Source organism: Myodes glareolus, chromosome 18, assembly GCF_982192425.1.
Source record: "Myodes glareolus chromosome 18, mMyoGla1.1, whole genome shotgun sequence".
NCBI classification, from domain to species: Eukaryota; Metazoa; Chordata; class Mammalia; order Rodentia; family Cricetidae; genus Myodes; species Myodes glareolus.
This window is the reverse complement of record NC_142043.1, coordinates 69,367,052-69,392,183: the sequence shown is the minus strand read 5'-3', so window position 1 is coordinate 69,392,183 and position 25,132 is coordinate 69,367,052. Positions and strand designations below refer to the sequence as shown.

Below are 25,132 nucleotides of genomic sequence, written 5' to 3'. Positions count from 1 at the left end.
CTCATCAGCTCCTCCTGGCTCCAGCAGGGATGTTTCAGTCCAGAGGAAAATTCAGTCACCTCCCTCTTCTACAGAAGCTCCCTTTGTTAACACAACCTCAGGCCAAGTGCTGGGATGCCACGTGCAGCCCCAGGTCCCCTCACACTGAGGTCACAGTCACCTGACCTTTTCTCTCAGAAAGTCCCACCATTTTCCCTTCATCTCTCTTCTGTCTTTGACAAGCACTCTTATATTTCATTTTCCTTCATTCCTCAAATATTTCTTGGGTATGAATGTTTGCTGTGGTCAGCACTGGAAGCCATCATCCCTTACAAGACACAGATGGCAGCATCATAAAGGAGATCATCACCTTCTTGGTCCTCAGACATCTCTGCTAAGGCTCCCGGAGCCCCTGACTCAAAGTCACAAAATTAGAATAGGAAACTGCAGAGGCCGGAACCTGGAGCAGGGGATGAAGGAATTTTCTTTCTGGTGTTCCCACAATATTTTTATTTTAATTTATGAAATTTGCATCTATGAGTGTTTTTTGTTTTTTGTTTTTTGCTTTTGTTTTTTTTTTCTAGTAGTGCTTGCACCACGAATCTGCATGGTGTCCACAGGGGCATTGGATGTCATGCAACAGGAGTTAAGGATGGTTATGAGCCATCAGGTGGGTGCTGGGATCTGAACCTGGGTCCTCTGCAAGAGCAGCAAGTGCTCTCAAACCCTGAATCATCTGTTCAGTCCCTGGATCAAATTTTTTAATAAACATAAATCTAAAGTAGATTCAGCCTGTAAATCCTCGAGTCTCCACTGGGGAGAGGACCAGGATTCCCAGAGGCAGAAAGGGAGAGGGGACCTTGGGCAGAACACAGGACAGATCTGAGATGAGACCCTGGGGATCCCTCCTCTCTGCCCATCCTACAACCTGGGTTAGATTCTGATAGATGGGAAAGAAGGAGAGAACCTCCTGGGAGGGGCCTGAGGGGAGACAGGAGCTCAGGAGACTGAAGCTCATCTCCTCAGCCCACAGGCTCCTGAGTGCGGGGGCCTAGTTGGACTTGGAGGGGACAGGGATGAAAACACCTCCTACTGCTGCCACTCAGGGACCCCCCAGGATAATGAGGCAGACACCACTCACAGGAACAAGAACAGGTATAGTCCTCCATACTATCTAAAAAGACAAGAAATTAACAGAGAAGACAGGGGGAAGAGTCACAGCCAGGACAGCAGCCCTGACTGTCGCAGCAGCCCTGATGGCTCATAATCCTGGGGACAGGTCGAGGCTCTGGCCATCCCAGTGTCCCTGTGATCACAGGTGTCATCATGTGGTTCTAAGTGATGAAGAGAACAGAGCCAGGAGGGGACAGAGTTGATGAGTGACCTTCTCAAGCCACCAACAGACTGAGCTCCACCTGGGCACAGTCCTGTTCTCACTCAGCTCCCACAGCTTCATCCTGTCCCACCAGATGCACACAGCATTGTGAATACAGATTCTGGGAGGTTCTCCATGATGCCATTTATTTCCTCCATAAACCCTATCTCAATCCTTTAATTTTACTGTTAACCAACCTTTGAGATCAAGGACATTAACAATCAAGATCAAGTTCAGATTCTTATTTTCAGTAGGGAAGTTGGGGCTGCAGCTCAGGACAGCCTAGAGGACAGAGGATAGACAGAAGGGTTGGCTGTGGAAGGGAACAGGGCAGTGCAGGGACAGGGTTCTGGTGTGCAGCGTGGACTGGGCTCCCCAGTTCTTCACATTGAGCCCATGGGATTACAGGGAACATCAAACACTATTGCTGAGAGTGAACTGAGGGGCTCTGGATGTCACAGGAGAGACCTGAACACATCGTCTGTCACTCCATCCACACCAGGCAGCTGTCTTCACGCTACAGAACAAGAGTCATGAACAATCACCGTGAAGACAACATCCCAACAACCCACCACTCACTCAAAGGTGATTCTGGGAGTCTCAGAAACCCAATCATGTCCACTCTGCCCCTCCCCAAGTCAAGTCTCAGAGAGTCACCTTTACAGTCTGGGAGAGACACATCGGAGCTCTGGGAACTGTCCCTGCCTGGGGTAAAAATATATGTATTCATGGGAAGGTAAAAATTTGGCCCCTAGAAGATTTGCTGGAGGAGTTATTATGTATTGCCAGAGCTCCCCAAATATGCCAGCTTCACCCCACAGGCCTCAGGGACAATCCTGCCCACTACTCTTACCTGGAGCTGGAGCATAGTTCCCTCCTTTTCCACCTGTGAGAAGAAAAACTGTGAGAGATAAGGGAAGTCCCCAACCCTAGGAAGTTTCCAGAACTGACAGCAGACCCAGGGTAGAGACAGCAGCAATGAGGGTGTGGATGTGTTTCTCATTAATGAGGTAGAGCACACTTCTAAAAGGGGCTGAGAGAGAACTCAGACCCTGCCCTTTCCTACCTGTTTTTCTCCTCTTCCTCACAACAGCCACCACAGCCACCACAGCCACAATGACCAGAGCTCCAAGGAGAACCACGCCAGCAATGACTGCCATGTTGTGGACCGTGGACTGAGGCTCTGGGAAGGGAAGGACAGGAAGGGAAGGTGAGGGTCATGACCCCAGCTCTCAGCCCTGACCCTGCTCAGGGTCTGCAGAAGGCTCCAGCTTTTCCTGACCCCAGCTCTGCACCCACTCCCTCCTTACCCCATCTCAGGGTGAGGGGCTCAGGCAGCCCCTCATGGTGCACATGGCATGTGTATTTGTGCTCCTCCCCAGAAGGCACCACCAGAGATGCCCACTTCTGGAAGGTTCCATCCCCAGAAGGTCTGGTCTCCACCAGCTCCATGTCCTGAGTCTGTTCTTCCTCCTCCCTCTGCCAGGTCAGGGTGATGAAGGCAGGGTAGAAATCCAAGGCCCAGCACCTCAGGGTGACATCACCTTTAGGTCCAGGATGATGGGTCACATGTGCCTTTGGGGGATCTGTGTGGAAGATTTAAGAAATCCCACAAATAACAAGATAAACTGAAATCTGCAAAGACAAAGTTACATCAATGATGACACTGAACTATGTGACAGTTTGAACACTTCTGTCATCACACTAGTGACCTGCAGGTAGAGCTGGTCCCCTCATCACACAACTGCACATTTTCCTGAGGGGCCTAGAAACTAGGAGGGAATCTATATGAGCCAGGAGGTCAATGGTCTTCCTTATGTGATGTTCTGTAGCATACATTATGTAGTAAAAGTATGAAGGAATGGAAAAATATTTGATTTATATATGTGATTAAATTCATATAGGAATAAGAAATTAAGATGATCGGGTTACATGAAGGTTGCCACCAACTTCTGCTGCCACCATTGGGGAACAGGCACTGTGTCCATCTTGCTGACCAGTTCAACTGTGAATCCAAGTGAACAGCCATCATCAAACTGTGTGGAACAATTGTGGTGAACCTGTGATACTCGGCCAGAGAAAATGACTTCCTAACCCCTACCTCTGGGGGGACAAGATACCAGGTATTGTCACTCAGGATCCCTGAAGTGTCCTGTGGAGCCCAGTGCAGCTGTCACTAGGACACAGTGGTGCTCACAGGGTGTGTGGATCTTCCCTGTCACTCCAGTCTGGAGTTGCAGAAGACCCTGTCTCTGAGGAAGTTCAATTCCTAATTCACTAGGGCAACACTGTGACTTGGTGGGGCTGAGGGAGGGCAGGAGGGCTCTGAATGCTTAATTCTGGCAAAAAATAGTCTAAACTCCCAGGAATCTTTTTCATTTAAAGGGAACCCTGATTTGTGTAATTATCCAGAGTATCAGTCCCCATGTCACCTATGGAGACTGATACACATGATAACACAGGGGAGGGAGAGAAGGAATACCATCTCAGTGAGGAAGGAAAACTTTAAGCAAAATGATTACAAGAAGAAAGAGAGAGAGAGAAAGGAAGAGAAGAAAATAAAAGAAAGAAAGAAAAAACCCACTCACAATTTAGTGTTTGTCTAGGGCACCCCATAATTGTATCTAGGGTTAGATAGAATTGGGGTGTGGGAGCGATGCAAACCTCACGCAGAGGAATCTGGGAGAATTTATTCTTTGGAAAGTTCTAGAAACTGCGGAAGCAGCCTAGGGTAGGGGAGCCCATGTCTCCCATCAGATGAAGGAAACTCCGGTCCTGGTGTGTAAGGGCTGACACACCACTCAGGTGACAGGACTCAGTGTCCACACACACTGGGCGTGGGCAGAGAACCCGGCCTGGGAGAGGCCATGGCTGACAGAGGCTGCTGACTGAAGGAGCCACTGTTGGTGATGTCGGGATCCTCTCTCCTCCCTCCTGAGACAGATGTGGAACTGTGCAGGGAGAAGGCTGAGCCCTGGGAGGTCAGTGCAGTCCCTGCCATGCTGGATCAGGAGACCCAGGAACCCTGTCTGGCCTCAGAGACAGGGGCATGACCCCAGTGAGGGTTTCTTCTTCCCCGGGACTGAGCCCAGCCCGAGGGCAGAGGGAGGAGTTGCCCCCCCCCCCCCCCCCGCACCTGTGCGCAGCAGCGCGTCCTTCCCGTTCTCCAGGTGTCTGCGCAGCCACTGTACGCACTCGTCCTCCAGGTAGGCCTTGTATATCTCTGCAACACCAGCCTGCTCCCACTTGCGCCGGGTGATCTGCGCCGCCGTGTCCGCCGCCGTCCAGGTCGTCAGGTCCTCGTTCAGGGCGATGTAATCGTGGCCGTCGTAGGCGCGCTGTTCATATCCGCGGAGGAGGCTCCAGTCCGACCCCACCTCACAGCCGTACATCTCCTGGATGGTGTGAGAGCCTGCGGGGACCCCGCGGTCAGCCCCGACCTCCTGTTCGGCCCCGGGGTCAACCGCGTCCCCGCCCACCCAGGTCAGCCCCGCAACAGCCGTCGGAGCCCCCACGACCTGGCCCCCTGAGGTCAGCCCCGCCCACCTTCCCCGCCCCCGTTAACCCCCTCCCGCGGCCCCGCCCACCCGCGGACTCTAAACCGAAAGGGAAACCGGGTCCTTTCCCCGCTCTCTTCCCGAACCTCGGACCTGGGACCCGGGGCGACTCCGGCCCGTGCGTGGGGACGTGGAGGGGTCGCTACCCACGACCGCGGTCACTCACCGCCCTCGCTCTGGTTGTAGTAGCCGAGCAGGTTCTTCAGGTTCACTCGGAAAATCTGCTCGGTGTTCTTGGCTCTCAGTGTCTGCTCCTCCCAATACTCCGGCTCCACCTGCTTCATCCACGGCGCCCGCTGCTCTGCCTTCGGAGTCTTCGCGTCGCTGTCGTAGCGCACGAACTGCGTGTCGTCCACGTAGCCGACGGCGATGAACCGGGGCTCCCCGAGGCCGGGCGGGGACACGGCGGTGTAGAAATATCGCATGGAGTGAGAACCTGAGAGCGGCGCACGGTGAGACCCCGACCCTGCTCCCGGGACCCCGGGAAGTAGCGCGGGCCGGGAGGGGAGAGGGCGCGAGGCTCGGGACGCGGGTGGGGAAGGGGCGGGAGGGTCCGGCTGGGCCACGCGGGGACGCGGCTTCCCCGGTGCCGCCCCCGCCCTCCCCGCAGAGCCCGTTTCCCTCCCGACCCCACACTCACCGGCGCGGGTCTGGGTCGGGGCCAGGGCGGCCGCCAGCAGCAGGAGCAGCGTGCGCGGAGCCATCGCCCTCATCTGGGATTGGGGACGACTCTGTGTTCCGCGGTCTGCGTGGACTTTATAACCGGTTTCCGCGGCGACGCTGGTTGGTTCCCCGGGATCCCGTCACCCAATGGGGGTGAGAACCGCCCAGTTGTCATCAGTGTCCGGGCAGAAGGACCTGACCCAGGTTAGGAGCTGGAGAAGTGAAACTGGGGACAGGGGAATCCCCAGCCCTGGGCGTCCCCACCCAGACCTCACCAGCCTGGGGACTAAGACTTTGTCTGAGCCCTGTGCTGCGGAATGGAGCACTGTGTGTCATGGTGTCTCTGAGCCGCCTAAGGCCAACTGCTCCTCAGGTTAGTCAGGATGAATCCTAAGAGCATGAAGACTCCAGGTAAAATACACACAGCACTTAAAGTGAATGCTCACGGAAACAGGTGCTGTCGGAGTCCTGGAGGGTGCGGGGCTGCTGTGGACACCTGCATGGGGAGGTGACTGGGGTTTTACAGCTCTCATTAAGCACTTTTGACACACTGTGTCCTATGTGACTCTCCCTGCAGGAAGGAGGCCCTGCTCACCTCTGCTTTCACTTTCTACTGCAGTTATGTGTGGCTGCGATTTGAAAAAACATCAAGTAAAAAAATCCGGAGAAACAAAAAATTAATAAATTTAATTTTTCTCCACACTACTGAACCGTATGCAACCTAGAATCCCCAGTGTGTACTGTGCCATGAGAATTACCACTGTACATGAATCCACACTGTACATGACTGAGGAACTGTTATCAGATCCAGGGTCCCACAAGTCTGTGACAATTGTCTCCCTCATCTCATCATCTCATAAAGTGAGATCGAAGGTGGGGGGGGGGCACATATTATGTAACTTCTACCACACTATCATTTTATTATGTTTTATATTTAGTTACTCTTAATTCTTACTTACTGTGGTTTATTCCCTAAAGCAACTGCACCATGGAAGTGTGTACACACAAGGAAATGTGGAGTGTAGACAGGGTCAGTGTCCTGCTGTTTTTGGCTCCACAGGGGTCTCTTCCCATGGAGAAGGGGTCTACTGTGCTGAGACAATGAACCAGGTCCACACGGACAATCTCAGGACTATGGAATGAAGATCCGTGTAAAACACAAGCACCTGGAACCACAGATGATCATCTGGGAAGAAACACTAGGAATCTGAGTGTAAGCACAGGCTGTGAAGACAGGATCCTGAGTGAAGAGGCAAAGTCTCTGTTTACAGGTGAGATTCTGAGCATCAGTCTTTGCTGTATGGAGGCTGCTTGTTTGTTTCTCAGCCACCCAGACTCCCGAAATAATCACACAGAAACCAAATTATGTGCAATACTGTTTGGCCAATAACTTAAGTGTATTTCTGGCTAACTTTTATATCCTAAACTAAGCCGTCTCCATTAATCTGTGTATTGCCATGTGACTTTGCCTTACTGGCAGAGTTTCAGTATGTCTGTCTCTGGCGGCAGCTCCATGGCTTCTCCAAACTCTGCCTTTTTTCCTCCCAGCATTCAGTTTAGTTTTCCCTGCCTAGCTAAGTTCTGCTTTCTATAGGCCAAAGCAGTTTCTTTATTCATTAACCAATAAAAGCAACACATAGACAAAAGGACTTTCTCACAACACATTTCCCTTTTTCTGTTTAAATAAAAAGGAAGTTTTTAACTTTAACATAGTAAAATTATACATATCAAACAGTTATCAAGCAAGAATTACAGTTATAATATTTATATCTACTTTGTCTTTTATAACTAAGGAAAACTATAATTATGACTATTTATTCTTCAACTCCATTAAAGAGATAATATTACCTAAGTAACAGGAAGTGCATTGTAAGCAACTTCCAAAACTGTAGAATTGACAGAGACATCTCACGCCTGGACAAAGTCACCCAAAGTTCTTTTGTATCACTGGGGTACCCATCTTCAGCTTACAGGCCCATAGTATCTGGCAGACTTTTCCATGAAGCAGGAAATTTCAAAGACAGCTTTGCCTGTATTAGCAGTTTGTCAGTCACTTTCTTCAGTGTCCTGCAGAATGTCTGGCAGACTCTTTCATGAAGCAGGAACCCCGAAGGACTGTCACCTGCTTTAGGCAGCTTTAGCAGTCACTTTTCTGTGGGTCCTGCATGTCCAGTTCATTCAGAATAGCATCAAGCAGTCCAGACAAGAGCAATCTCTTGCCCGAATGATTAACAAACTCCATATGGAGCCTCTTTGGTGCCAATCTTCCTCTTGAAGCTTTTGGTGCTTCCAAGTGCAGATGTGTCTCATTGTCATGAAAAGTCCTAAGCTCTTACAACATTTCAAATGCCATATTCTGAAGGTCTCTGAAAGATTTGAAAAATGCCTATCTAACTGAAATTTATCTCTATACATTTAGAAAAACCTAACTAATATGACTACCAGCTTGACTATAATAGATGATTATCTACTAACCTATATGTCTTAATTATACATTACATTTTTAAATGAGCTATACAAACACAATAACTTAACAAAGAGCAGAAATGTAACAAAATTGACCTTAAATTTGTATCGATACAGCAAGATCCACAGCAATGCAGAGTATCCATCTCTGTAGCATATCCCCCTTTAAATGTAAACAAACATTTATATACACTATTTGGGAATATGGGCATTGTTCTCTCAAAACTGATTCCTGCTTTTTATCAACTGCCAGCTGTGCAAACAGTCCCGATGCAGATTTGGTAACACGTGAGCGTCACCTAGGTGGTGCTGGTTTTGAGGGCATGAAAGGGTCATGGAGAGCAGGTGAGGCTTGGCACTGTGAGAGGCCAAGGGAGGCCATTGGTGAGGGTGCAGCCTCTTGGCAGTTGAAGGCCCAGGACTGAAGGGCTCATGACAAGGATTTGAGGCTTGGCACCGTGAGACCCAACGAGAGGCTATTGGTGAAAGTGCAGCCCAGTGTTTTGGAGATGCCAGTACCATGGATACCACCAAGAACAGCAGCAGCAGTGGAGTGGAGCAGCCGGAGCCTGGAAGAGGAGCTGTGTGAGCTGCAGAGGGCAGAGCTGAAGAGGAGACCAGAGCCCTTTGCAGGGGTCCAGAAGGTCGTGAGTGAGTCCCAGACAATTCGACAGTGAGTTTTTCCACTGTTGAGTTTGGCTTTGCTTGGATTAGAATGGGACAGTGCCCAGGCTCTTCCCTCTTGGAGAAGGTATTTAATTATCTATCTATCTATCTATCTATCTATCTATCTATCTATCTATCTATCTATCTATCATCTCTCTATCTATCTATCTCCTTTTTGAAGACAGAGTTTCTTTGTGTAACAGCCCTAGCTATTCTGGAACTAGCTTTGTAGACCAGCCTGGCCTTGAACTCACAGAGACACCCCTGCCTCCACCTCCCAAGTACTGGGATTAAAGGCATGCACCACCATCTGGTCTTCTTTTGATTTTTAAAGAATCCCATCGATGAAATACTTGAACTTTGAAAAGAGATTTTGAATGTTTAAAGAGATTGGATATTCTAAAGAGACTGAACTTTTATTATGTTTAGATTTGTAAAGTCTGGACTTTTAAAATTGTTTATGATTTCCATTGAGATCTTGGGGAGGAATAAGAACAGGGGGTTGTGGCTGAATAGTGATGGTTTGTGTGTCAGGTTGACGGGGGTCAGCAGCACTGGCTGGTTTTGTGTGTCAGGTTGATATAAGCTAGAGTCTTCAGAGAGGAAGGAGCCTCATTTTAGGAAACACTTCCATGAGATCCAGGTGTAAGGCACATTCTCAATTAGCAATTAGTGATGGAGGACCCAATCCAAAGCGGCTAGGGTCATCCCTGGGCCGGTGGTCCTGGGTTCTCTAAGAAAGCAGGCTGAGTCAGGAAGCAGCTCCCCTCCATGGCCTCTGCCTTAGCTCCTGCCTCTGGGATCCTTTCCTGTGTGAGTTCTGTCCTGATTTCCTTCAGTGATGAACAGCAGTGCTGAAGTGTGAGCCTAGTAAACCCTTTCCTCCCCAGCTTGTGTTTGGGTCATGGTGTTCACCACAGCAATAGAAACCCTAACTAAGACAGCACTCATACATAAAATGTAAATAAATAAACTTTAAAAAGAATTTCCCTTTTATTATGTTGTCAGTTTATTAATAATTGTGTTTCTGCAAGTGAGGGTTTGAAAAAATAACTGAGACAAATTGAATTTGACTTTCTCTGTCCCTGTGAGCTCCTGTTTATGTTTAATGTCCAATGTCCAACAGTGCTTTGTGCTATGTGAAAAGGTGGAATTCAAATGTCAGTATCCACAAATAAAGTTTTATTGGAACCCCATGGTGTTCCCTGATTTGTATAGTGCATATGGCTGCCTTGTTACCAACCAGACAGCACTGAGTTGTGAGGATGTAAGTGGATGAGAATGTGTGTTTGTTGTCACAGAAGAATTTAACTGTCCTGGACAAAGAAATGATTCTATTTAGTAATTCTACTGACCCTTGTAGAGTAAAAACTGTTGTGGGAAAGTCAAATTCACGGTTGCACAGAGTAAGGTGTGGACAGCATCTGGACCACCGTCTCCTCCTACAGATGCTCAGGCTGAGCACAGTGTCCAGCCTTCCTCCCCATCAGTCCTTTCGGGAGCTGTGGGAGAGAGGGGACTGCAGGGTGAGGAGACAGTGGAGGGCAGGATGGAGTTGTGGAGAGAGGTGGGGAGGTGAGGGTTGGAGGGAGGGAAGAGCTTTTTGGGGAGTGGATGAGGAGTGGGTGGAGATCGTTTGGGTCAGAATGAGGCTGTCTGTGCAGAAGAGGACATGGGAGTGAGGAGAGGGAGAGGGGAGGCCTGGTCACACCTCTGCCAAAGCTCAGCAAAGTGTGCAACAGGGAATCAAGGGGCAGTTGCCCAGATGGGAACTGCTGTGTCACATGCTGGCCACAAGGAGGCAGCAGAGGATGAGGAAATGCAGGTGAGACTTCCTGAGTGTGTGTGTGTGTGTGTCTGTGTGTGTGTGTGTGTGTGTGTGTGTGTATCTTTGTGAGCCTATGCCTTGTGTATGTAATGTTCACCGTAGGATCCCTGGAGCTGGAGTTACAGGTGGTTGAAAACACCCAATAAGCATGCTGGGAACTGAACTAGATCCTCTGAAAGAGCACCCAACCAGCTGAGCCATCTCTCCGAACCTGGACTAGCATTTCACACACCCTTGTGGTAGGCTGCTGAGGGGTCCTCTCAGGCTCTGGTCCCACTGTGAGATGCACGGTTCTTCCAAGCCTCTTAGATGCTCTCTACCTCTAAGACTTAGAACTCAGAGCTCACAAACATGCACCACAGCTCAGAGATTCTACAAGAGAAAATCAGAAACACAAGAGAAGGGAGAGTGATCTCTTCAGTAGAAGTTCTAGTGAACCCCAGATTCCACTTCTCCCAGATCAGTGGAGCGCTTCCCCCAGCGATGTCCCGGTCTGGAGGTCTCCTGTTGAGTTCCCCATGTCTTTAGGGGCAGACCTAACTCCTACAGGGTTTGTCTCTCTGATCCTGTGGCCCTGGGTAGGTTTCTAGTCATCACTCAGTCTCCAAATATCACAGTGTTACACCAACACCCATGGGAATGAAGGAGAAGGTGTTCAGAATGAAATGACTGTGAGCATGGGCCTGGGATTTTGTCTGTGGTCACATTCCTTCAAGGCAGGCTCTGTGGTAGGAGAGATACAGGCTGCCCAGCATGCCAGGACTGTTAATAAAATCTCTTACTGGCTGCACAGGGCCTTACACTCCCTGCGACTGAGGCTGATCTGGATTCTCCTCTCCATCCTTCTGTCCCTGTACTGAGTCCTGGGATCACATCTGTACCATACCTGGCCTTGGCTCTGGGCATCAGCTGGCAGCAGCCCCTGCACCTGACAGCTGTGTTATGTTCAGCTTCTCAGCAGGAGTGATTGATTGACAGGCAGCCAGAGACAACATGCTGGTGTTAGAGCCCTGAGGAAGGCTCTGGGTGTTTGCATTCTCAGCTGTAGCCATTGTGAGTGTCACACTGTCACACATACAGGGGTTGCAGCTCTCAGGCCAAGGGTGCTAGGATCCTTGTATCTTTTAGGAAGATTTATTTTGCTCTATTTTTAATTATGTATATATGTTAGTGTCTATGTGTGTGTATGTGTATTTGTGAGTGCAGTTACACGTGGAGGCCAAAATAGGGTGTCGGATGGCTTGGAGCTTGAGTTGCAGTCAGTGACAGAGCTGTGGTTCCTCCGTAAGAACAGTGTGTCTCTTACCCACTGAGCCTCCAGCCCCAGGAGCCTTTATTCTAGAAGCTTGGTGGCATTCAGATTTCATCTGGTGACTGGGGTTGCAGTTTCTTATTGTTGGCTCTTCATGTCTGTCTGTCTTTCTTCTGCCCAGCTTTCTGTCTACTGTCACCTCTACGTTAGCTGTCCCTCAGTGTCTCTGCTCCCTGCGGTTTCTTTCCTGAGCACACTTTTCCGTTGCCCTCTTGTTACTTCTGCTGCTGTTGGTGTTTGTATTCATCAAGGTTCTCAAGAGGAACAGAATTTATAGGTTGAGATGAGGGAGAGAAATAAAGAAGAAGGCAGAGAGACAGAGACCAAGAGAGAAGGAGAGGCAGAGAGAGAAATGAAAAATATTTGTTAGAATGACTTACAGGCTGTGGTCCTGGCAATCCAACAATAGCTGGGTATGAAAAGAAAACCAAGGATCCAGAAATTGCTCAGTTCCCAAGGCTGGCTCTCTCAGCTGGTCTTCAGTACATGATGGAATCCCCTGGAGAAGACTCTAATGCCGGTGGAGGAATGTACTTACTTGCAAGTACAAAACCAGCAGACAAAGATCAGAAGCTTCCTTCTTCCCTGACTTTATGTAGGTTTCCAGCATAAGGTGGGGCCCAGATTAGAGGTTGACTTTTCCAACTCAAATGATTTGGGTTAGAGGTTTGTCTACTTCAAGACCAAGATTAGAAGTGAATCTTTGCTGAGCAGTGGTGGCACTCACCTTTAATCCAAGCACGTGTGAGGCACCGGTAGGCAGATCTCTGAGTTCAAGTTTAGCTTGGTCTACAGAGTGAATTCCGGAACAGACAGGGCTACACAGAGAAACCCTATCTTGAAGAACAAAAGAAAACAAACAAAAACAAACAGAAAATGAAGAGGATTTTCCTTCTTACTTCAAATTGAGCAAAAATCCCTCAGAGGTGTATCCTCAATGTTTCACTGCAAGCCCGTCCAGAAAAAAAAAAAATTGTGGCTACCAAAAGCCATGCTTAACTCTGTTGTTTCATGCCTAGAATTCCTTTTTAAGCTTTCTCAGGTTTTTATGTGGATGTAGTTATCCATGTAGGTTCACCAATTTGTTTTAAGGATGACACTTGTTCTTTTCCTGGCTGCCCAGACTCCTGAAATAATCACACAGAAACCATAATATTTAAATCACTGCTTGGCCCATTAGCTCTAGCTTCTTATTTGCTAACTCTTACATATTAATTTAACCCATCTCCATTCATCTGTGCATCACTACTAGGTTGTGGCCTACCAGCAAAGTTTTAGCACATCTTTCTCCAGCAGCAGCTCCATGGCTTCTCCCTAAACACTTCCTTCCTTCTCCCAGCATTCAGTTTAGTTTTCTCCTCCTACCTCTATTTCCTGCATAGGCCCAAGAAGCTTCTTTGTAACCAATGGTGTTCACAGCATAGATTAGAATCTCATATCATGAGAATCTACAGGGATTTTACAAAAGCAGGATCTTGTGCCTAGTTCAGATCTACTCAAGCCTGAGCTATGGGCTGAGACCCATTTACCTAAAAGGTCCCCTGGGACCAGGTACATGCAGGCTGGAGAGGGAACTCACAAGAGGTTTTTTCATGGGGCCAGGGGCACAGGCAGAATGGGGAGTTTCTCCCATGAGTTATGGGCTGCCCTGCCTGGCTCTGAAGATCTCTTGTACATTAACCATAGATGCCTAACCTGTAGGCGTAAGTCACAAACAATCCCACACCAGTTTGGAATTATGATTAATAGAATGGTTATTTATTCAAAGGGGAAAAAACTTACAGATTACTGTCCCAGACAACAGCCCCTCTGCGCGAACAGGAAAGGAGACTTGGAGCCGGAAGCAGAGCTGGAAGTCAGAGAGAGAGTGCAGGACAGCCGCTGCTTTTTTAAAGAGACAGAGACCACGCCCCAATGTTCTGGTATCTCAGCGGCTATTGGCTGAAGGAGCGGAAGGAGCTCCCACAGCATCTCCCCCTTTTGTTTAAGTAAGAGAGTTCTAAGCCTACTATGAAATTATATACAATAAGTACAAACCTATGAAATTATATACAATAAATACAAATATCCTATTCTAACTAACTTAAGTCTTGTATAACAAATAACTTGGCCACGTCATGAGAGGAAAGTAACTACATTTATATAATCTTCAATCCCATCGAAGATCTGAGAAGGGAAATAATTTTACCTGAGTGATTAGGAAGTGCAATCAAGCAACTTCCAGAACATGTAACAAATCACAGAGACAACTGGCTACCTGGGCAAACACCCAAAGTCATGTTTGCAGTGTTGAAGCAACCAACTTTGGCTAAGGCCTGATGTAACTGACATACCATTTTCAAAGGCAAGAAACTTTTCAAAAGCTATCTTACCCTGTCTTGGCAGGATATGACAGTCCTGTTTTATCCATTTACGGATATTCTGTAACTCTGTCAGTAGTTGAGGTATGGACATTTCTTTACCCAAAGGCCAGTTCTGGCAAGAAGAAAGGCTCCAGGTGGAGTGTCTTTGGTGCTCAACATTCTCTCGGGAATAGATCGGTGTTGCCAGGAGCGATTATGTCTCACTACCACAGAGCTCTGAATTAGATTAAAGGCCATTTTCTACAGCTCTTTGAAGAAGTTGAAGATTATCTGTCTATACGAAATATAATCTCTATGTATCTAAAGAACCTGATTAGTCTAATTATAAATGACAAACTTAGATGACTATTGATCTATATAATTCTCAATACCTATCTGACTGAAAGACTGAGACAATAAACAACTGTGCAATAAATGAGGACAATATGACCTCCAAATATAAACAATGTGCAAGTATACATTGCAATATGGTAAATATATATCAATACATAGACAATATATAAGTATCTTAATCAGAGGTAGAAGTGTACAATGCAATATGGTAAATATACATATATCAATACAATATATATATATATCAATACATAAAAATGTTTTAAACAGAAGTAGAAGCATGTATGCATAAAATAGTCAACATAATTTAACTTTGTATCAATATATAAGAATTGATACCAATATATTTGTCTAAAAACAATAACTCACAAGTATAAATCTATTATCCCATAATCCAATATCCCTCTTTTTTTTTTTAAGATTCCTGCACTTATAAAATTCCTCCCCAACCCTCAACTGTATACTAATTATAACCAACCCCTAAATGATGTCCCTAAACTCAAGGACAAACTTTACTGGGAGAGGGCATGTCATTCTCTAGAATTACTTCCATGTGTCATGGGGGCGACGTTCTTTCTGGGGGATCCTGTAAAAGTAAAATGATGGTTAAATTTCAAGATCAATGTCTTTTAAAATTGCAAATAGTCTCTGAGTATTTTGTGGAGGACTGGCCAGAATGTTGTACAACATGTGCACCATTTCAGCTAACCACGTTGAAATCATCTTGTGCAGTTGGTACCCAAATCAGGTCTTGTAGTAGCGCTATCAGTATCATGACGTCATATCAACCGGGTGTTGTTGTTGTTATGGGGCCCCATCTTCTTCCTGGAAACTTCAAATGTCACTGCAGGAAAAACTCATTGTTCATTGTGGAAAACTTAAACAGTAATCATATAGACATATACAGACATACATATATTCAACGAAAGGCATGATAGATATATTTAATGAAAGGTATGATAGATATGAAGAAAAGTAAAGATGTTTTCTAAACTCATATTTCTTTCTGTCCCATATCATGGCTCTTGACATGAGACAGAAACTCCAGAAACCCTGGGTTTTTCTTTTAACAACAGGCTTGGAATTAGAGAGGGACTGAGTCAGAGTCCAACTCCAAAACCAGCTCTTTAAATTTAGAAATATGATTTAGTATATTTTACTTACAGAACCTATTCAGTTTTCTTGATAGTCCCTATTGGGCCATTATTTTCCATCTGTCAGTATTCAAATATCCAGGGTCCCTTGAATTTTTCAAAGATGAGTGTTTTCTTGTGGAGATAAGAACAGAACCCTGCCCCCATTCTATATGTTTTTCTTACCACCTGTATGAATATCATCATTGTAGATGAGCTGTCATTTCTCCTTTCCAAGAGGTTTCTCCTCTTCAAATCGAACCTTTATTAATTTTGATGGTATCCACAATTTTTCTTCTCCTGTGGAAAAAAGAGCAAAACCCCTTCCCCAACATAGCAAATGTCCTGGCTTCCATTGAGAGGTCAGCACGTCTTTGAAATAAACAGGTTGGTTTAGTTCAGAAGTTTTTTCCATTATCCAATGCCTCTCTGCTGCTGTTGTTCCTTTCTCATTAGCATTAAGAAAATTCAAGGTTAATAAAGCATTATGCAATCTATTTCTGGGGGTATCTTTCATCCCTTTCTGTTTGTTGAGCATATCCTTTATAGTACAATTTGATCTTTCTATAACTGCCTGACCTGTAGGATTATTTGGTATACCTGTAACGTGTTTTATATTATAATAGGCAAAGAAGTGTTTCATTTTCTTAGATACATATGCTGGACCATTATCTGTCTTTATCTGTGCAGGTATACCCATGATGGCCATAACTTCCAATAAATGTGTGATTACTGAATCAGCCTTTTCTGAGCTCAGGGCAGTTGCCCATTGAAAACCTGAATACGTGTCTATGGTGTGGTGTACATATTTTAATATACCAAATTCCATAAAGTGGAACACATCCATCTGCCAGATTTCATTCCTTTGAGTACCCTTTGGGTTACTCCCTGCAGGCAACAGTGTTTGATTATAGAAAGAATAAGTAGGACATCTCTTTATAATGTCCTTAGCTTGTTGCTATGTAATGGAAAACTCTTTCTTTAAGTCTTTACTATTGACGTGATGTTTTTTTATGAAATTCTGAGGCCTGCAGAGCGTTTCCAATCAATAATTGGTCAATTTCAGCGTTACCTTGTGCTAGAGGGCCAGGCAGACTGGTATGAGACTGGATGTGTGTTATGTACATTGGACAAAGCCTATTCCTAATTATGTCCTGTACCTGGATAAACAATGAAGTCAACTCTGTGTCATCTGGTATGAATTCAGCGGTTTCAATATGCAAGATAACTCTTTTTGCATAATGTGAATCTGTAACTATATTAAGAGGTTCTTTAAAATCCCTTAGCACCATAAGAATGGCATATAATTCTGCCTTCTGGATAGAATTATAAGGGCTTTGTTCCACCTTACTCAATTCTTCCGATTTATAACCTGCTTTCCCTGATTTATTTGCATCGGTATAAAATGTCCGGGCTCCAGTTATTGGAGCATCATGTACAATTCTAGGAAGAATCCAAGAAGTTCTCTTTATGAAGTTAAGTCTATCATTTTTGGGATAATTGCTGTTAATTTCTCCCAAAAAATTAGCACAAGCTCTTTGCCATGGTTCATTATCTTCCCATAACTTTCTTATTTCCTCAGTAGTAAAAGGCACTATAATTTCTGCTGGGTCTATACCTGATAGTTGACAAAGTCTCAGTTTACCTTTTATAATTAATTCAGAGACCTTTTCTACATAAGTTTTAAATTTTTTACTTGGTTTATGAGGTATAAATATCCACTCTAAAATAATATCGTCCCTCTGCATTAAAATCCCTGTAGGAGAAATTCTGGAAGGCAGTATGACTAGGATGGAACTAAGATTTGGATCCACCCTATCCACATGTGCCTCCTGTAATTTTTCCTCAATCATTGTCAGTTCCTTTTCTGCTTCAACTGTCAATTTTCTGGGACTATTCAAATCTTTATCACCATCTAAGGTTTTGTTTAAATGAACTATTAGATCAGGTGTTATCCCAACAGCTGGTCATAGACTGGAAATGTCTCCTAACAATCTTTGGAAGTCATTAAGAGTCTGTAACCAGTCTCTCCTAATTTGTGCCTTTTGCATTCGAATTTCCTCTAACCCTATTCTGTAACCTAGGTAATTAATAGAATCTTCTCTTTGAATCTTTTCAGGGGCAATTTGTAATCCCCACCTAGGCAAGACTTTCTTTACTTCTTCAAACATACTTTCCAAAGTATCTTTATTTGAATCAGATAATAAAATGTCATCCATGTAATGATAAATTATGGACTTGGGAAATTGCTTATGAATTATTTCCAATGGCTTATTAACAAAATATTGGCACAATGTGGGACTATTGAGCATCCCCTGTGGGAGGACAGTCCATTGATATCTCCTAGTAGGCTGAGAATTATTATAAGTTGGAACTGTGAAGGCAAATTTTTCTCTATCCTTTTTTTTGCAAAGGTATAGTGAAAACACAATCTTTCAAATCAATTACTATAAGAGGCCATCCTCTTGGTAATAGAGAAGGCAAAGAAATTCCAGATTGTAGTGGACCCATAGGTTGAATTACCTTGTGGACAGCTCTTAGATCTGTCGCCATTCTCCATTTACCAGATTTCTTATTTACAACAAACACAGGAGATTTCCAAGGGCTGGTTGATTCTTCAATATGGTTAGCATCTAGTTGCTCTTGTACCAGCTGTTCCAAAGCCTGTAATTTATCTTCAGCTAGAGGTCACTGCTTGATCCATATTGGCTTTTCAGTTAGCCATTTTAAAGGTAGGGTTGTTGGTACCTCTAAAGGTTTGCTATTGGCTGTATGTTCTTGTACAGCCTGAATGGCTGGTGACCTTTTCCCACAATACCTCATTATATCCTTCCCAGAATTGCGAGTTCCTGGAACTACAGTAATGTTAATCTGGGTATTCCATTGCTGGAGCAGGTCACGACCCCATAAATTTATTGCAATATTGTCTATATATGGCCTTAGTCTTCCTATTTGCCCTTCAGGCCCTATGCATTCCACCCATCTTGTGCTTTGTTTTACACGAGATAGGGTTCCAATTCCCAGGAACTGAACATCTACCTCTTGAAGAGGCCAATTCGGATGTCAAGATTCTGGAGTAATGACACTTACATTCGCACCTGTGCCTAATAAGCCTTCAATAAAAATGCCATTTATACAGACTCTTAGCTTTGGTCTTTGATCATTAATAGAAGTCTGCCAAAATATACGTTTACTCTGTCCTACTGAATTTTTTGACTCATTCTCCACATGTAATTCATCATTTAGACCAGTATTACTTTTTACAGCAGACATTGGAGTTTTCAATTTTCTTGGTGAGACACATTTTCCACTGTAACTGGGAATGACTGGGCCACTTTTCGGCTTGGGGGCCTGCGAGAGGCCCCTCAAGGAGTTTCCCGATGGTATCGGGTTGCCTTGTCTGTCTGTTGTTGACCTGCATTCGTTGGACCAATGTCGGCCTTTACCGCATCTCCTACATATACCTGAAGGCTGAGGTCTCCTACTTTTGTCATTCCCAGAGGAGATATCATTCCTAGAATTTCTTTGCCTGCAATCCCTTTTCAGATGTCCTAATTTACCACAATTAAAACACCTGGTAGTTTGCTGTCTCCTCATAGCTTTGGAAATCGCTTCTCCTACCCAGGATTCATCATTATAGCTAAAAGTCTCAACATTCATTGTATGCTGTATCCATTCTTCCATAGGTGCTGATCTAGACCTTAAAGGCCCAATTATCTTTTTACAGTCTGTATTTGCATTTTCAAAAACTAGAGATTCAAGAAGTATTTGTCTAGCTTCTGGGTCTGTTACCCCTATGTCCAGAGCCTTAATTAATCTTTGCACAAAGTCAGTAAAGGGTTCTCTCTGTCCTTGTCTAACCCTAGTATATGATTCAACCCTTTTTGCTGGATCTTGTATTCTATTCAAAGCATTCAAGGCTGCTTTGTGACATAAGGACAGAACTTCTTCGTCATAAAGAGCTTGGACCTGTGGATCAGCATATGCTCCTACACCAAGAATTTGATCTTGGGAAACCTCCACACCTTTTGCTCTTCCTTGCTGTTCCATATGTTTGGATTCTTCTCTGAAATAAATTCCAAACATCAAGGAAGGTCCATCATCTAATACTGCAGACACTAGCTGAGAAAAATCATGGGGGGTAGCTCTGACATTAGAAGCCCAAGTCCTTATCATTTCCTTAACAAATGCATAGTGCAAGCCATAATTAACGACAGCTTGCTTAATTTCTTTTAAATCATTCATTGCTATTGGTGTCCATCTAGTTTCTTTAACTCCCTTTGAGCCTTTAGAAGTTGACCCTTTGTCAGAATAAATTACAGGGTATGTTGTTAGAACCCTGGGCAAGCCAGTTCTAACAGCTGGTGGTGGCATTGTATCCTGTCCTTGTGCCTTCTTACTCTGTTCACCAGCTCCAATAATTTCTTCAATCATTTCTAATCTTTTTATCATTGTCTCCCTTAAATCCTGAATCTCCTGACCTACCTGTGTTTCTAGGAATTTCACTAAGGTATCAGTTTTTTGGTTCCCATTCTGGAGGTACATTCTATCTGTTACCTTATCAAAACTTTGTGGTAACATCTGAACGTCAAATTCAACAGCCTGAACCCTTTCAGGTAACTTCCTAGTACCCTTGGATGTGGAGTCAATATTGTCTATCATAGTATCCACTTGTTCAGATAACCCCTGATTTTCAATAATTTTAATACTTTCAACTAGTTGTTCATTATTAGTCCGTAAAAATTGTATCTTCCTTAATGATAAAATATTGAAAAGAAAACTGAAACCTAGTAACAAGTAAATTAATGTATCCCCATAGTCATATAAACCTTGCATGACATAATCCATTGTATTAATAAAGAAAACAGTAAAATTGGCGTTGGAAACAAAAACTGCCATATTACCTCTTGTTTAGTAGGCGGCGCTGTTGCCAAGTCGCGGCTAGAACCACTGCAAAGGTGATGGAAATGGGGTTCTGTTTCAGTGTCCGCCTTAGTATTTGTTAAAAACTAGGAAATATAAGTTGCTCAAGAAAGAAAATCTAATTAAATCAATTCCATACATGGAACCAGAAAGCCAGAATCCAGGGGTAGAAAAGAGCAACCCACAAGCCACGTATGCCTCTACGTGACCGAGACGTTCTGATTCATGCCACTAAAGCGCGCACTTACAAAGGAAATTTAAAAACAACTCAGAAAAGAGAGCAAACCAGGCAGGCAGAGACTGTCCTGAGCCTGTGTAGCTTGGGAGGCGTGGGGTTTAACTGAACTGCTGGCTCCACACACAGGGCACAGGGCGCAGCTGAGGGAGGGCTCGTGACTAGCCAAGCTGGTGGCAAGCAGTTGAGTGGGGGGGAAGGGGGGGGTTCTACAACCAAACGTGGGGCTCCAGATGAAGGCGTAAGTCACAAACAATCCCACACCAGTTTGGAATTATGATTAATAGAATGGTTATTTATTCAAAGGGGAAAAAACTTACAGATTACTGTCCCAGACAACAGCCCCTCTGTGCGAAGAGGAAAGGAGTCTAGAAGCGGAGCCGGAAGCCAGAGAGAGTGGAGGGCAACCGCTAGTTTTTTAAAGAGAGAGAGACCACGCCCCAATGGGCTGGTATCTCAGCGGCTATTGGCTGAAGGAGCGGAAGGAGCTCCTGCAGCACTAACCCACAATGCCTAGAGCAACCTCATCTAGCCTTTGCCTCCTGCTCCCAGGACATTCTGTGTCTTAGTGGGTGTTCTCTGCTTTGACCTGTGTCTCTTCAGTCCTCTCACGGTGACATCTATGTCCACAGAACAGTTCCTGGTGCTTGGTCCCTCAGACCCATCGTAGCTGCTTCAGGTGGGGAAGCCATACTTCCCTGCTCCCTGTCTCCAGCCGTGAGTGTGGAGAAGATGGAGCTCAGGTGGTTCTGCTCTGGATTCTCAGCAGTGTTTGTCTATCAGGACCAACAAGAGCAGAAGCAAGAGCAGATGGTTGGGTATTCAGGACACACTCGCTGGTGAAGGACTGGTTCCACCAAGGCAAGGCTGCCGTGTGCATGGGAAATGTCCAGGTCTCAGACAGAGGGATATATGTCTGCTTCCTCAGGCAGGGTCTCTTCTATGAAGAGGCCATCTTGGCGCTGAAGGTGGCAGGTTGGTTAACTGATCCCTGTTCTAAAGATGTTGGGGGACCTGTGTGTGGGAGGAAAGTAAGGGATCATGTCACTCAGCTCCCTAATTTATTCTTGAGCAATGTCTTCTGTAGACCAGACTGTGGCTAAGCCAGCCGTGTAGTGGAGGGTGACCCTGAACGTTGGATTCTCCTGTTTCTTCCTAGATTCTGGGGTCACAGGCATGCTCTGCCAAACATGGCTCTGGTCCATCATTTTTATCTCTATTTATTCTTCACTTCCTTTTTTTGAATTGAGAAATAGACCATACATTCTTCTATAGGTTATGTCAATCTAAATTCTCTATGTGTAGTCCCTAAAATGGTCTTGACCTTGTTCTGGGAACCAGGTATTCTGCCAATATCATAGAAAACACCAGCTGCTGGATTTCTTATTTTAGAGGAGCAGGCAGAAGAAGTCAGAGAGCTCCAATGAGATGTCAGTGAGAAATGATGATCAGTGTTTTATACAAATGATTGGGAAGAGGAAGGATGGACGTTCAGGGCTTCCCTGGGTGGAGCTGGGTGTGGCCTGCTCTCCTGGGGGTCACAGGTGTGTGGAGAATGGGGAGATGGAGTGATGATTTCTACCTCAGGGTTCAATGTCCTCCAGTTTCCTCTGGGTCTTGTGGTTGATAGAAGAGCGGCCGTGCCCTGCTCCCCATAGCAGTGGACACTGTTATCTTTCTGCTGTTGAGCAACAGGGACAAATTCTGGTCCCAGCCCAAGAGGGCTTTTCACTTCAATACTGTGTTTCCCATGAGAGATTCCTATGAGACACATAGGTGATCCTGGGTCTCTGAGTACAAAGTGTCTTCTAGGGTCCTCACACGTGTCCTCCTGCAGCTATGGGCTCTGTCCCTGAGTGCACATCAAAGGTACAGAAGATGGTGTGTGTGTGGTGTGCAGTGCTTCAGGGTGGTACCCGAAGCCCCAGGTGCAGTGGAGAGACTCCAGAGAGGAGAAGCTCCCAGCATCCTCTGAGACCCACACTGAAGATGCTGAAGGGCTGCTCAGCATGGAGAGCACGTTGGTGGTGAGAGACAGCTCCTTGGGGACTGTGACCTGCTCCACCTTTAAATCCCATCCTGGGCCAGGAGAAGGCCATGGTCATGTTCACCCCAGGTGAGGGCTGTTCTCACTCCTACAGAGCTTGGAAAGTGGATGGCCTTTCTGGAGTGGGCTGGGCTGGCTGTCCTCAGATGTGCCCCTCACTGGCTCTATGCCTGGGCCACAGAGCCCATCTTCCCCCAGGCTTCTCCCTGGATACCAGCTTTTGCCATGATCATGACCATGATGGGACTTCTAGTCCTAGGGTCTTCCTGTTTTCTCAGAAGGGAGCGGTGTGCAAGGCTGCAGGTGCACCAGGAACGGGAGGATCTGCGGCGTGAGCAGGAGGAGTTGCAGAAGACAAAGGAGGATGCTCTGAAGATGACGTGTAAGTCCTGATAGCAGTGAAGGACTGGGCCAGAGTCTCCAGGAAGATCCAGGGTTCTGGGATCAGAGTAGGTGGCCCCCAAAGCTCCGAGAGCAGGCCTGGAGTCCTGGGGTCAGCTGGGCTGTGGTGTAGACTAGTAGGAAGCAGCATTATTTCCTGTTTTTCTGCCAAGTGCACAGATCCTCTCTGCTCACTGTTTGTCAGGCACACTCCAGGAGGAGCTGGGTAGTCATGCTTTTCTCCCCGAGCCCTGTGTGTCCCCCCATGCTTTTCCTCCTGACTCTGTGTCCCCTCAGTAGCCCAGCAGCTCACTTGAGTCCTCCACGTTGTTTGTCAGATCGGAGGAAGGCAGCTTATATGGCTGGTGAGTGACTGCCCCAATGTCCCACGGACCCTGTGACACATGCGCCCAGGTGTGCCCTCTCCTTGATTCTAGGCAGAATGGAAACCCTTTGAGGGGACAGAAGTGGAAGGTTCTGGAAGGGGAAGCCAGTTCTATGGGCTTTTCCAGATCTCTGCTCAGAGCTGGAAGACATGAGTCTCTGGATGTGCCCTGTGCCCTGGGTCTTAGTCCCACCAATGCCTGTCGTCTGTATTGCTGACTTTTGGCTCCATTAGCTCTAGACTATTGCCTGCACCTGGGAGCCAAACAACAGGGTTAAACTTTCCTTAAAGAAGACGCCTTAGTTAGGTTTCTATGCCTGTGATAAATCATGACCAAATGCAGCTTGAGAGGGAAGGGATTATTTGTCTTATGCATTTTCTTTCTTTTTTATTTTTATCTATCTATCTATCTTTCTATTTATATTTATTTATTTATTTATTGAAAATTTCCACCTCCACACTGCCTCCCTTTTTTCTCCACTTCCCCACCTCCCCCCCTCTCTCTAGTCCTAAGAGCAGTCAGGGTTCCCTGCCCTGTGGGAAGTCCAGGGTCCTCCCCCCTCCAGCTGAGTCTAGGAAGGTGAGCATTTAAACAAACCAGGCTCCCACAAAGTCAATCCATGCAGTAGAATCAGAACCCAGTGCCATTGTCCTTGGCTTCTCCATCAGCCTTCAATGCCAGCCACGTTCAGAGTGTCCAGTTTGATCACATGTTCCATAACTACCAGTCCAGCTGGCCTTGGTGAGCTACCATTAGATCAGTTCCACCGCCTCAGTGGGTGGACGCACCCCTCGTGGTTCTGACTTCCTTGCTCATGTTCTCCCTCCTTCTGCTCCTCATTTGGACTTTGGGAGCTCGGTCCAGTGCTCCAATGTGGGTCTCTGTCTTGTCCTATGCATTTTCACATCACATCCATCCCTGGGGACGTCAGGGCAGGAACTCAAGGCAGGAACCTGGGGCAGGTACTGAAAGCAGGGATCACAGAGAAGGACCGCTTGCTGTCTTGCTCCCAATGGCCTGCTCCGCCTGCTCGCTGGTACTCTCAGGATCCCCTTTCTAGTAGTGACACTGTCTGCAGTGGGCTGACCCCTCCTACAATATCCTCAATCATGAAAACGCCCCACTGCCTTGCTTACAGCCGTTCTGATGGGGGCGTTTTCTCAGCTGAGTCTCCCTCCTCTCAGATGACTCTAGCTTGTGCCAAGTCGACACAAAGCCAACCAGCAGAAGATGTTTGTAAGTAAATCAGGTCACAGACCCTGGAGTGTGACCTCCACCCATTCCACAGGCATCCCCCAGGGAGTCTGTGCCCTCAGCTCTGAAGGCGTTGGTCAAATTGATGGGCAGAGCCGGGGCTGAGGCCCTGAGTGTGTAGGGATGGTGAGCTGGGTGCAGTGGAATAGTGGTGCCCGGCTGTAGAGATGTTTTACATGAGGAACAGTGGGCGCTTCACCCAGAACTCACTTCCTGTCCATGTTTTACACA

The 25,132-nt window shown here is 46.2% G+C and overlaps 1 protein-coding gene, 1 long non-coding RNA gene and 1 pseudogene across 4 annotated transcripts; 2 read left to right on the top strand and 1 right to left on the bottom strand.

The window, feature by feature from the left end:
• Positions 1-1,473: 1,473 nt before the first annotated feature.
• LOC148119219 (H-2 class I histocompatibility antigen, Q10 alpha chain-like) lies at positions 1,474-5,680 on the bottom strand. Of its 3 annotated transcripts, XM_087898478.1 has the most exons (8): positions 5,552-5,679; positions 5,078-5,347; positions 4,491-4,766; positions 2,665-2,940; positions 2,421-2,537; positions 2,208-2,240; positions 2,012-2,059; positions 1,474-1,871 (listed from the first exon to the last, which is right to left on the bottom strand). In XM_087898478.1, the coding sequence occupies exons 1-8, from the start codon at positions 5,622-5,624 to the stop codon at positions 1,867-1,869; spliced, it is 1,098 nt and encodes a 365-aa protein (XP_087754604.1). In that variant the 5' UTR covers positions 5,625-5,679; the 3' UTR covers positions 1,474-1,866. The 3 variants fall into 3 exon arrangements, with proteins under 3 accessions (XP_087754604.1, XP_087754605.1, XP_087754603.1); XM_087898479.1 differs by lacking the exon at positions 2,012-2,059; XM_087898477.1 differs by lacking the exons at positions 1,474-1,871; positions 2,012-2,059; positions 2,208-2,240 and having other exon boundaries at positions 2,247-2,537; positions 5,552-5,680.
• On the top strand, positions 5,635-9,902 carry LOC148119218 (uncharacterized). Its single transcript, XR_015735510.1, has 2 exons — positions 5,635-5,778; positions 6,152-9,902. It is a non-coding gene; the product is annotated as an uncharacterized LOC148119218 (long non-coding RNA).
• A 615-nt stretch (positions 9,903-10,517) lies between these two features.
• LOC148119214 (butyrophilin subfamily 1 member A1-like) overlaps positions 10,518-25,132 on the top strand; it is a 91,768-nt pseudogene continuing 77,153 nt past the window's right edge.

Bases quoted from the DNA above. Each gene is read 5' to 3' on its own strand.
- LOC148119219 (XM_087898477.1), bottom strand. From the start codon at position 5,624: ATGAGGGCGATGGCTCCGCGCACGCTGCTCCTGCTGCTGGCGGCCGCC. The intron at 5,348-5,551 runs GTGAGTGTGGGG...CGCCGCTCTCAG, and splicing joins CCCGACCCAGACCCGCGCCG to GTTCTCACTCCATGCGATAT. The intron at 2,941-4,490 runs GTGCGGGGGGGG...TCTTCCACACAG, and splicing joins GGACGCGCTGCTGCGCACAG to ATCCCCCAAAGGCACATGTG.